Source organism: Pelodiscus sinensis, chromosome 9 (genome assembly GCF_049634645.1).
Source record: "Pelodiscus sinensis isolate JC-2024 chromosome 9, ASM4963464v1, whole genome shotgun sequence".
In the NCBI taxonomy this organism is placed as follows: domain Eukaryota; kingdom Metazoa; phylum Chordata; order Testudines; family Trionychidae; genus Pelodiscus; species Pelodiscus sinensis.
The window spans coordinates 56,917,215-56,930,150 of record NC_134719.1 but is presented as its reverse complement, the minus strand read 5'-3'; the positions used below and the strand labels follow the sequence as shown (position 1 = coordinate 56,930,150).

Below are 12,936 nucleotides of genomic sequence, written 5' to 3'. Positions count from 1 at the left end.
ATGTTTTCAGGATTTCTCTTTGCTTGTGTAATTTCATACATATTGTTTTATGATGGTTTTTTTGTATGGTGCAAAAGGAACAGTAGACTTACAAATCCAGGCCATAATGCCTTTTTGTAATGGCAACATTACTCGCACATGGTGAAGTGTCAAGGCTAGAAACACTGATACCAGAGCACTAGGACAGGGAAAGTCACAGGTCTTCAGTGCAACAAGTCATTTTACTTGAATGGCTCATATTAGACCCCTGCCAGTGCTGGGCCTGTATAGTTTTTTCTGGACTGAGTGTAATATAGAGTGCGGGAAAATCATTTATTTGTGGAAAAAAATAAAACATTGAGGCATATTTTCTGCCCCATCATGGATTGCTTGAAAGCTGTTTTTTAGTTTTTTAGAGTGTCACATGTAGGCCTGATAGAAATAGATTGAGCAGAGTGCCAATAAGGCTTCAATAGGGTTGTTCTGCATATAGTGTGGGTTATTGATTACAGGTCTTCACCTTAAAAAACAACGAATAGTCTAGTAACACCTTAAAGACCAACAAAATATGTAGAAGGGATCATCAGAGCTGTAACAAGGATGGGGAAGTGGCGCACTCGCCCCAGTTACAGTAGTTTTAGGGGTGCAGAATTAAAAATAAATAGTTTTACTATCAAATAGCTTTACTATCATCTATTTGCAAACTCAATATATGTGCAATTAACAACACATGCAATTAATAAAATACAAACAAATTAAGAATTTGATCTTTTTGGGGGGCGGGGGGGCACAGTTCAGTAGTTTTTCCCACATGCAGAAAAGCTTAGTTTTGCTTTTGTGGGCAGAACCCACTTCTTCAGATCACTGGAGTATTAAAAGTCCAGGTCCAAGAATAAATAAAGGAAAGGGGCATGGGGATGGGGGGGATGGGCGGGAGGAGTAAAAAACAGAGAATAGATTTACAAGAGTCAATGGATACAAATCCATTTTAGTTATCCTAAAAGGCAACACACAGAAACCTGTTGGAGAACTCTTTAATCTGCCTGGATACTCATGAATGGATCTCCAAGTCACCTATTGTTTCAGGCCAATTCCACACCCCAAATACACAGGGAAGGGTTGGAACTTAACTTCATTTACAAATTGAATTCTTATCAAATTTCATGTCTTAATGATTTAACCAACCAACCAAACAATGGAGGTGCTAATTGTTCTCATCAGCCTTTAGTAACTTGAAGAATCTATTCACTGTCTTTTTTCTCTCTTTTTCCTCTCCCCACCCCCCACTCCCTTATTTATTCTTGGATCTGGACTTTTAATACTCCAGTGATCTGAAGAAGTGGGGGGGTTTTGACCACGAAAGCTCACGATACCATCTACATGTTTTGTTAGGCTTTGAAGTGCTACTCGACTATTTGTGGTTTTTTAAATAGGTACACACTAACTTGGCTACCCCTCTCAAGATCTTAAAAGATTACAACAAAAACGACATGGTGTTTCCCGCTTAAGTATAATTGTCATGATTATGAGGGTTAGCCAGCAGCCTGGGGATTAAGGAGTTAACTACACCTAGCCAGGTGGAGTGACCAATAGGAATGTAGGTGGGACTTTTCAAACTGGGACAAAGGAATTTGGATTTTTTTCCTTTCTCCCTTTTGTCTCTGGAAGAGAGTTCTCTGCAACTACAGAGAGGGACAAGCATGTCTCTCTCTCTCCAAGACACCATTCTTCATTTTCTGTAAGTAGGGTAAAGTTTAGGTAGTTTCGTTAGGTTTTATTGTTTTATGGATTGGGTATGGGATCTGAGATCTGGCACTTCTTAAAAGATGTTTTGGCTTTTCTTTGTAACTAAGTTCTAGGCCCATGGAGTTTCTCCATGAGTATATTTTGTTACCTCCCTATCTAGTCATTATGTTTGCAACAGGAATATTGTTGTAATAATAAAAGTTCTTTCTTTTCCTTTTTTTAACCTGGCAGTGGTTAATTGTGTGCCTTGATTTTTATTTTGGGGGTAAGATTTCCCAAATGATCTTTCCCCTGATTTCTTTATCAACATTTGGGTGGTGGCAGCGGAAGTTTTATTCCCAAGATCTAGGTTTTTAAGATTTTGGGGGGAGTTTGATCCCAAAGCCTGGTAGATAAGGCTTTGGGGTACACTTGCTGGCCCCCACTTCTGCATTTATCATGCCAGAGTGGGGAAGGAGCCATGACAATAATATTAGGTGAAATTCTGGTTCCATTAAAATCTGAGATACAACTCCCTCTGACCACAGCAAAACCAGGATTTCACACACTCTATTTTATCGTTACAGCATATTTGATAAAGTCACGTTAACATGTTCAATCAAATGTATTTCTTGTGAAAGAGGTTTGCCAGAGCATCTTAGAAAATTCATAAGTAAATACTTAAGATAGTGAATGATAGTATTGTTGTGGCAACAAGTAGTCGAGAAGGCTATTGAATCATCTTGTTTTCACACGCTTAACTTTCTTTAAAGACTTACCCTTTCAGAGGCTGTACTGCCCTCCGAACCAGGAATATTTTGGGGCACCCCTCCAACACTAAGAAAGCAAATAGGGAGCCCCCTTGAGCTACTCAATCTGTGTGGATTGCTTATGCCTAATGCCAGCACTGCCAGGATTTCACACACTCTATTTTACTGAAACAAAAAACAGGACTATGTAGCACTTTAAAGACTAACAAGATGGTTTATTAGGTGATGAGTTTTTGTGGGCCAGACCCATTTCCTCAGATCAAATAGTGGAAGAAAATAGGCACGATCATACATACCAAAGGATACAATAAAAGAAATGAACACATATGAAAAGGACAAATCAAATTTCAGAACAGAAGGGGGATGAGGGGAGGAGTAAATGTCTGTAAGCTAATGATATTAGAGGTGGTAATTGGGGAAGCTATCTTTGTAATGGGTAAGAAAATTAATGTCTTTGATCAGACCTAAGCGTGAAGTGTAAAATTTAAGCGTTTTTTAAATTAAATACTGTTTTGCTGTGACTTTAGGTTTTTGAACAACATGGCACACAGAGAAAAGGTTCTCACTAACACTACAGTATGATTAGTGGGTAGCAACTTTAAACTGTCGGGTTTTTTTACCAGGACAGATCCCTTTTAACATATTGGAAAGTGTTTAATTTAGACATACAGTGATGGAGTTAGATGAGGGCTACTCAACTTTGGAAGCCCTGGAGGCCACAGAGATACTCACAGCACATGCCTAGGGCCCCAAATTAAGTATGGTTGCATATACGTATGCAAATAGCTTCTCTCAAACTGACAGGCATGAATACAAAGATTAAGGCAAGACTACACAACATGCAGGCCCTATTTAAGTCAGTTCTGCTGATATATCAATAAAATGTAATATTTACCCCATTTCCACCCGTATGCACTTTTAATGAGCAATGACAGTCCCAGGAATTTAACTACTAAAACGCATACCAAGAGAAGACCATTATATTGACTACTTTTTTCTTTAGGCTCCCACTTGTGGGTCGTATGTGGAGCCCCGCATAAACCCAAACTGCACCACAGTCCGTAAATAAACGGGTTGGCCCACGGATGGCATGTTGAGTAACCCTGTGCTAGACTATTCATATACCGATGATGCACAATGCCTTCCTCTCCCACCCACCACTTGCCCAAACTGTATATCCGGGTAAGAGCTATCTATCTCCCAGACATTTAAGTCTTTGAAGGAAATTTAGGTTATCCTCATTCTCCGGCTCTTAATCAGCCTATAATCTTTCTGTAATCACTGTTTATCTTTCAAACTGAGGAGTGAATAAAATATGAATATGAAGCACCTGTTGTGTTACACTAAGTTAACTAGCAGAGAACATTTCTCTGCTCACGTTTGGTCACATTTAAACACCCCCAAAGCACAGCGGTTAACGTCCCGATCCTGGCCATCATCTATTAAACTTGCTAGGCTCCTGCTTTCAGAAGAAAAACATCCAGCACCTCAGCTGGATCGGGAGAAGCACTGATTAGCCTGCCCCAATTTCTCCTCTCCCCAAATGCCACAACATGTGAAATGAAAATACACACGACATAGCAACGGTGAACATGTATTTATTTTCTCCCCCCACCTCCTCCTTTCTATGTAGAACGGACCCTTTTCTGAACATGTCTTCAGATACGAATGTGTGGAGCGGGATGGGTCGGTCACATGACCAGGTGTCGGAGTGGATGCATGAACTCCGCTTCCAGGCACAGCAGAGGGGCAGCCTCGGGTATTGCCGCGAGGAGCGGCGGCGAAATGGTTCTCCGCCCTTCTGTCTCAGGGGCCGTACAGGTGGGGCAGGGTTTCCAGCTTGTTCTCTCTCTTCGCTTCCTCCACCCCGCGCAGCCACTCTGTGCACCTGCGCACCAGCTCCTGATCCACGACCCCCGGCGCCGGATCCTCCTCGTACTCCTCGTCATCGTAGCGATTCTTCTCGTTCAGCAGGGAGATCTTAATGATCGAGGTCAGGTTTAGGCCGGCCATGCTGCGGGAACCCGGCAGTAGCCCGGTGTCGTCGATGGGATTCTTGAACCCCCACTCTTTCTCCAGATGGCGTCGCAGCAGCAGTCTGGTCGCGTCGGCCGTGAGCTTGATGTTGTACTGCTTCGCTGGGACTGTTGCCTTCGGCTCCCTCCTCGCCGCAGCACCTGGGTTCTTGACAGAGCGGCCGCGGGTACGGGTCGGGTTCGACCTCTGTGGCTGCTGCGGTGGATGTGGCTGTAGCTGCTGCTGCTGCTGCAGGGAGGCGCAGAGGCGAGAGTTAGGCAAGGGGCCGGTCCCCGCCTGAGGCGTCCTGCGCGGATTCCTCTCCCTGGGTGGCGGTGCTCGATTCTTCGGAGCGACCTGACTCTTAGGTGGTGCACGGGTGGTGGCGGGGCCAGAGGCCGCAGCAGCGTGAGGCTGGATGGGCGGTAGGGGCACGGTGGTGCTGCGTGGCCCCTCTGCTCCGCCCGCCGACTCAGCAGCCAGCATCGCCCGGGGCAGGTGGAACGGAACTGTCTCCGCGTTTGTGCTGTGCTCGCAAAGGAGAGACGAGCTCTGCTTCAACTGGCGGTGGCTCCAGCTCGATAAGGTAGACAGGCGACGGTAGCAGGGCTGAGCCGGAGCAGTGGGTGTGTGGGGAGGAGGAGCGGGCGGCGGAGCCGTGGAAGCGCTCACACGGGAGGTCCCTTGGGAAGGCAGGGATGCCAACACCTGGGAGGGCTGCAGCACTCTTGTCCGGGCAAGCTTCAGTGTCACCACCTGAGAGGACAGCAGCACTAACTTACGGGAGAACTGCGATAGCAGCACCAGAGAGGGGTCTGGCCACAACAGCTGAGAAGGCTGAGGCACCGTCACCTGGGAGAACTGCGACGACGACACCCGAGAGGGCTGCTGCGACGACGTCAACTGAGAGGATTGCGATGTCCCCAATGAAGGCTGGGATGCCAGCATCTGAGAGGGCTGTGATGTCCCCTGTTCCAGAGTCTGAACACTGCTGAAAAAGAGGGATGGGTTAAAACAGTACTCCAAGGGGAGACAAGTCTGACAGACCAAGAGATGTCAAAAGATAATCCCGGAAACGTTCACAAGAACAAACTCTACAGGCAGTTTGAGCAAGGCTGGAGCATTTACAGCTCTGAAATATTAGAGGGACTTGTATTTTAGCTGCTAATACTCTGGCACCAACCAGTATTTTCAGCCCCTCAGGGCACATACTACTGCTCTTACACTGCACTCCTTGGTGTACAGGGGAACTGCTTTTTACATTTTAAAACAGTCATTGCCACTCGACATCTTTTGATGGTGATTAGTCCATGTGGCCTCATTCACACCTCCTTCCACCCAGAGCCAACAGCCTCTTTTAAAGAGTCTGTCAAGATCTGCTTTCTTTTGTTCCTCAATCTAAGCCTCTACCTCTATCCACAGCAGCAAGTGGTAGAACACAGGCCAATCTTCCACAGAAATATTATGCAAGCCTGTTTCCAAAGGGTGAGCACATGACAGTGTAAAAATGTAGCCACCATGGTGTTTTCTTAACAGAACATGCAATCATCTCCCAAAGATCTGAGTTAACATGCACGTGAAGACACGCTTGTTTCAGCTAAATCTGGAGGAGACAGAGCTACTGCTGGTGGAGAAAGGGAAACAAAGAACTTTCAGCCACCTAAAAACTAGGACCTAGGCTGTCTACTCTGGCTTCAGGATCCTCATAGTCTTGTTATGCCTTAATCGCTGAAGTTGGTAAAAATGTTTCAACCACAGCTTGTCCCTAAAAATACTTTCACAGAAGCTAAGTACAGTATATTGAGCATATTGCATATAGCAAATTCATTTACGTGAACCTCTGAGGAGCATTTTTTCAAAATACCAATAAAATTAAAGATGCTTTAAAGCAGGGATGGGCATTAATTTTTGATGGGAGGCTGTTCCAAGAGGGCAAGGGCCACAATTCTCTATGGAGGGGAGGTGGGGTCTGGAACAGAAATTGGATGCGAAAGGGAGCTGAGGGTAGGGTTCGGGTGTGCAGGAAAGAGTATGGGCTGTGAGGGAAGAGGGTTGGGGTGCAGGAAAGGATTCTGGTCTGGAGGAGAGGTCTAGGAGGGGGTGCAGGATTTGGGAGGGACCAGGAACAGGAGGGATTGTGACCTAAGGCGGGGAGTTGGGGTGCCAGAGTAGGCTCTGGCCAGGAGGCACTTACCTAGGCGGTTCCAGGCTAGCTGCCTAATGGAACCCTGTGCCAAGTTCCCTGCCTACCACAACCCCAGAGCTCAGAGTGGCTGCTCCATGTGTCTTTCTGTGGGGCACAGTGGGGGGAGGAGAAGGAGGCTCTACATGCATTGCCCAGGCCCTCCAGCTATTACTAGGGTTGCTAGGTGTCCTGTTTTAAACCGGACAGTCCAGTATTTGAGCTGTTTGGGAAACAAATTGAGAAGATGTAGATGAGAAAATATAAAATGTCTGGTATTTTCCAAATGAGATGTAATGGAGATTGTGATGTAATGTCAAGCGTGTTGGGTATTTTTGCTGAAATCATCTGGCAACCCCTAGCTCTTACACATCAGAGCCCCACTTGTCATGTCAAATTGGAACCTGGACCAAACCAGATGATCAAAAATTCAGATATTCAGGAGAGTAGGGAAGTGTGAGGCCACAGCGCCATCTAGTGGCCATGGGAGGGTTGCCTGCTGCTGGCCCTGCATGCGCTGGTTATTAGGTCAACATGGAAAGCTGCACAATGGAAGGCTGGAAAAATGGGGCTCTACTGCACCACATCATCTGTAAGGACTCCATCTAATAGGGCACCTCCTATTATACACTCCTGGCAGTGACACACACACACACACACACACACACACACACACAGATCCTCAACGTCCTTAGCAACAGGGCAGATAGTTGGGTGGAACAATCTACTCCTGACAGAATCAGGAACTGCTCAGGCCCAACCAATGTAGAGAAGCTGAACAATTCCCCAAGCAGATGATACATTCTGGCTCATATGCTGGGTGTTAAAGAGAACAAAGTCCTGAGTCTTCTCCCTATCACTATCTCACCCACTCAACAGTGAGACTCTGGCAGGGCAGGAAGCTATGGGAAAAGGGAAACAAAAGACACAAATTCCACTCTCCCCAGTGGTAAGGAACAAAAATCCTAGGTGGGAAAAGAAGAGTTCCAGATAGGTCAGGCAGCATCAGCACCAAATCTATCACAGGCTCTTACCTTCTCCGCAGAGACGTGTCTCTTTTCTCAGAATTGGATTTGTATAACACTCCAAGAAGATTCTTCTTAGTGTTCATGTTCGAGGCCTGAGAGCACTCAAGGTAAGAAGAGCAGACCTCGAGATGACTCCCGGCCGCAAAGCTACGGGAGTCTGAAATTGCCCCAGCCCCGCATCCTGTCCTACCTGGCCGTTGTCATGGAGTCTCTGTGAGTTCACCACCTGTCAACGTCCTTTAACCAATAAGCGGAGATGCCGAAAAAGGCCTTGTGATGTCACCTCCACACCCTGTCCTGCCCCTGGCCAGCCCCTCTGCATATTTGAGCCTCTCCCCCCTGCATTACCCCTACTCACTCAATGTTAGTTCTAGGAATCAAGCAGGCTGCACATGGAATCATCAGAGTCTGCTCAGTGCCACATGTACGTGGCAGATTGTAAGGCCACAAAAGACCAATCACCTAACCCAGGGGTGTCCAAACTTTTTTCAAAGAGGGCCAGATTTGATGAAGTGAACATGCGTGAGGGCCGACCATTTTGCCTGACATTCTTTGAACCATTAAAATTAAATGCAAATTAATTATTTTATGCAAAGTTTATTGCAAACGGCAAACGACATAACACCAACTATACATGTTGGGCTCGTCTACACTGGCCCCTTTTCCGGAAGGGGCATGTAAATTTCACCTATCGTAGTAGGGAAATCCGCGGGGGATTTAAATATCCCCCGCGGCATTTAAATAAAAATGTCCGCTGCTTTTTTCCGGCTTTTAAAAAAGCCGGAAAAGAGCGTCTACACTGGCCCCGATCCTCCGGAAAAAGCGCCCTTTTCCGGAGGCTCTTATTCCTACTTTAAATATCCCCCGCGGATTTCCCTACTACGAAAGGTGAAATTTACATGCCCCTTCCGGAAAAGGGGCCAGTGTAGACGTAGCCGTTGTGTCCAAATATATTTATAACTGATTTAGACCAACTGACATTAACTGAGATTTTACAATGTATTCATCTCAATTGAAAAAAAAAACTTGCCTACACTAATGTGAAGGGTGAAACTGAGATCTGGACTGCAGCACATAGGCTAGGTCTGGTTCAAAGGCAGTCCCTGATCTCAGCAGCTGCGGAGTCCGTCCCTGCACTCTCAGCCCCAAGGTAGAGGGCTTGCAGGGTCAGAGGCAGGCGGAGAGCGCAGGGCACGCTGGCCTGACGGCTGCCCGGGGGCAGGGCGAACCCGTAGCCAAGCGGGGGAGCGGGGCTGCGGACGTGCCCTACTTGGTGGACTTTAGGACCGCAGCGGCCGCCATGGACGGCGGCGGCACGGCCGGAAGCGGCGCCAGTCAGAGGAGCGCCGGGGAGCCAGGAGAGGGGGAGGAAGCGGGGGCTGTCCCTGCACTCTCAGCCCCAAAGCGGAGTGCAGGGGCAGGGTTTGGGACCGCAGCGGCGGCGGCGACCCGAAGCGGCGCGCTGAGCGCGCCGGTTAAAAAAAGCACCGGGGAGCCGGGAGAAGCGGGGGGCCGTATTAAATCCGACCGCGGGCCGCATTTGGCCCGCGGGCCGGACTTTGGACATGCCTGACCTAACCCAAGGGTGGACAATAATTTTCATCGTGGGGGGGGTCACTTTAGGAATTTTAATATGTGGTCACAGGCTGTTTTTGGGCCCCGTGGAAGGTTCAGGGACTCAGAGCCACAGAGAGAGAGAGAGAGAGGGAGTTAGGGATGTTAAATTTAAAGAGAGTTCAAAATGGCCGCCCTTAAAAGGAGAATGCCTGCTCTCCTGATAAAAAGGAAATCTGTTTGGTTTTTTTCCCTTATCTTCTTTTCCTTGTCCTTTTTGTTTGCTTAGTTTTTTCAACAACTTTTAGATAAGTAAATTATTTCCATATGCCTGAACATAGGTATCCTATCATTAAGATATATATTATCTAACCAGTGTTAAAAATAGGATGTATACATCCTCCTCAAAGTGAACACTCCTCAATAGCGGTATTTTCTTCCAATAATCTTTTTAATGCACATTAAAACAAACCAATACAGAAAATACGTTATGCAATGCCACTTTGTAGCACCACGTAATAGCTCTGCCAATTACTTGTCTAAGACAGACAACACAGGAAGCTCTACTTGGGATGACATTTTATACTAGTACATATTTCAGTTACCTGAAAAGGAATTAGGCTCATACAGTATTAAAACTACAAGTCAAAATAATCATAGGCGTCTTGGGCTTTATTAAAGACATTTTTATATTATCTAATCCAAACTCAATTGAAACAAGTCAACTCATGTTTTACCAGATCAGCATTCAAATAAGGGAAAGGAAAAGCTGGGGACCAATAGAAAAGAGGTGCCGGTACTCCAAGTTCAAAGTTTTTGAGGGAAAGAAAACGGGTTAAAACATAAAATCAAAAAGTTGTTGAGCAAAGACATTGGGAGGCAAGCCAGCCCAGGAAATAGGTGCTGCTATGACAGAGGGGAATCCCATCTAATTAAAGTACCAGGGTCTATCATCACAAGAAAGCACTGGTTATGAATATATTGGAATGTATTTGCGTCTACTAAAACAGCAGAATGAATTAAACCGATTTGAACAAAAATAAGCCTGCAACTGAAACATGGCTGTGAACATTTAGAATGTTAAAAATCTGACTGGAGAAGTTGGGATGCATGAAAATTAAGAGAACGTCTTTTAGTATTTAATTTTATATTATTTCACTGCTTTCAGCTCTCTTGAGAACAGTCCCCCCGCTTGGGGCTCTTGTACGTTTCAAAAGCAGAATCACAGCAGAAGCAGCGGGAGTGGAGCCTGTTTCAGTCCCCGCTTCCTCTGTTTCCCGCTGTATCTCTACCTCCCCTGTCCCCCACAGAAACAGGACTGGAAAGAGCCAGCTTTTAAGCCAGTTCTCTCTCCCACCCTAGGTACATCACTAGTCGACTATCCGATAAGCTTATGCTCAACCTATATTCCACTAGTCACTTCTATCCCTAGCTGCCATATGAAGAGAGATTAACAAGATTGGGAATTGTCCTCTAAGAGGAGATGGGGTATGTGGAGATACAACAGGGGTTCATCAAATCATGACTGGTGTGGAAAAAAGGAGCAAGGAAAAAGTCATTTACTTGCTCCCATAAGACAAGAACTAGAGGTCACCAAATGAAATTAACAAGTAGCAGGTTGAAAACAGGCGAAAGGAAGTATTTCTTCATGCAACGCCCAGACAACCTGCGGAACTATAGTCCTGCCACAATATATTGTGAAGGCCAGGACTTTAACAGGGTTAAAAAAAAGAGCTAGATAAATTCATGGAGGATTGGTCCATCAATGCTCATTAGGCAGGATAAGTAAGAATGGTGTTCAGGAAAACTCTATGCTAAAGACTTGTTTTCTGGTTTAATTCTGGCACACCAATCAGCCATCCTGGGTCAGACCAAAGTTTCATCTAGCCTAGGAGTTAGCAAAAATTTTTGAAGTAGCTCCAGGCTGCCCCAGAAGGGGCAGGGCCAGGACACTTCCTGTTTCCCACCCACAGATCCTGATTGCTTTGCGGGGGGAAGGGGAAGGAGCACATAAAGTCTTTGCACCACCAATTGTTCCCAACAGCTGGCTGTTCCCTCTAGGTACCTGTGCTCCTGGCAGTGGGAAGAGACTTCATGTGCTTCCTCCTGATGTCCCCGGGTCAAACAGGGCCTAGGGATGGGGAGCATGTGAAGTCTCTCACTTCTGAGCAGCAGCTAGTGGTAGACTTGACGTGCTGAGCCCCTTGCAGAGCCACAGGAGACTTCACATGCTCCCCCTCCCAAGCCCTTATTATCCTGTGGGCGGGGGTGGGGATGGAGCAGTCTCTTCCGGCCCTGCAAAGAGCATCCCTGCACTCCTGGCAGGGTGGGAGGCGACTTCGTGCACTCCCGCAACCCCAGGCCCTGATTGGCCTGGGAATATGAGGAGCAGATGGGCCTCCGTGGGCCTGATCAGCTCACTTGGTGGCCAGATCTGGCCTGCAGAGGGCTTTTTGCCCACCCCTGATGTAGCCCAATGTCCTGTCTCCCAACAGTGACCCATGACAGGTGCTCCAGAGGAAATGAACAGAACAGGTAATCATCAAGTGATCACTCCACTGTCACCAATTGCCAGTCTCTGACTGACAGCGGCTAGGGACTCCGTGCATGAAGAAATACTTCCTTTTGTCTGTTTTGAACCTGCTACTTGCTAATTTCATTCCGTGACCTCTAGTTCTTGTGTTACGCTGTTATGGGAACAAGTAAATAACTTTTTTCTTACTCACGTTTTCTACACTGGTCACGATTTTATGGACTTTTGTCTAATGCCCCTCTTAGTTTTCTAAGCTGAAAACTTCCAGTCTTAATTATAACCTGTTAATGGTAGATATTTCAATTCAAACAGTTACCCTCCATCCAAAAGGTAAGAGATATATAAAATATGGGCTCTACCTTTGGCTTTTCAAAATTAGAAAGTTGAAAGAGTGTGATTTAAGAAAATTACACTTTTGAAAAAAATTAGGACTGAACTGACTAACTTTTATTTTTGTAAAAGGAGATCAATTAATGGTGACTCCCTTGCATAAGGAATATATGAGAGACTATACCTGAAAAAGAGGAAAAGGTACTTAAAATTTTAAGGTTTAATTTGTTTTCTACATATCAATTCACTATTTTTGTTGCCGTCTGCTATAATAAACCATGCAATAGAATTACGTATTCAAATTATATCCACTTTACAATAAAAGAATTCTTCAAGAACTAAGTATACTGCCAAGAGATTTTCTTTCTTTTTTTTTTTTTATCGGTGTTGCTATGTAGAACTTAACTTTCACTGACTATGAATTCTACTACAAAAGAGAATATGGAGATTTACTATCACTTAAGATTCTCAACTTGGATTCTGGAAGACTGATAACATCCCTATTTCATATAGTTAAGTAAAGAGGCAGGTATTTAACTAATTGAGTACTTAATAGAATTATTGACTACTTGATTATTTGATAGGCAACGCAGCTCATGCCATTTTCTTCCCTCTGTGTTTGTGAGTGTGGCTTTAGAGAGGGAATTCTCCAGGTAAAGGAGAAGCAGATACAGGACTCTTGACGAAGTGAGTGTTGTGTTTGGGGCTTTCTTGCTGTGTGCTGAGCTTGTGTTTGTGACTGAAGGTTGGTGTGAGGGTTTTTTTTTTCCCATGTCCCCTTTTCCCTCCCCCTCTCTTTCACGGAGTGTGTGTTGTGAC

General features: G+C 45.7%; 1 protein-coding gene across 1 annotated transcript; it reads right to left on the bottom strand.

The window, feature by feature from the left end:
- Window positions 1-4,280: 4,280 nt before the first annotated feature.
- Window positions 4,281-8,070, bottom strand: LOC142830687 (uncharacterized). Its single transcript, XM_075937142.1, has 2 exons — window positions 7,707-8,070; window positions 4,281-5,481 (listed from the first exon to the last, which is right to left on the bottom strand). Exons 1-2 carry the CDS (start codon window positions 7,781-7,783, stop codon window positions 4,281-4,283), a joined length of 1,278 nt encoding a protein of 425 aa, XP_075793257.1. The 5' UTR covers window positions 7,784-8,070.
- Between the last annotated feature and the right edge of the window lie 4,866 nt (window positions 8,071-12,936).

What these genes read in the sequence shown, in the direction of transcription:
- LOC142830687 (XM_075937142.1), bottom strand. Translation starts at nt 7,783, where the DNA reads ATGAACACTAAGAAGAATCTTCTTGGAGTGTTATACAAATCCAATTCT. An exon ending in GACACGTCTCTGCGGAGAAG is followed by an intron (nt 5,482 to 7,706) that starts GTAAGAGCCTGT and finishes CCTCTTTTTCAG; the next exon opens with CAGTGTTCAGACTCTGGAAC.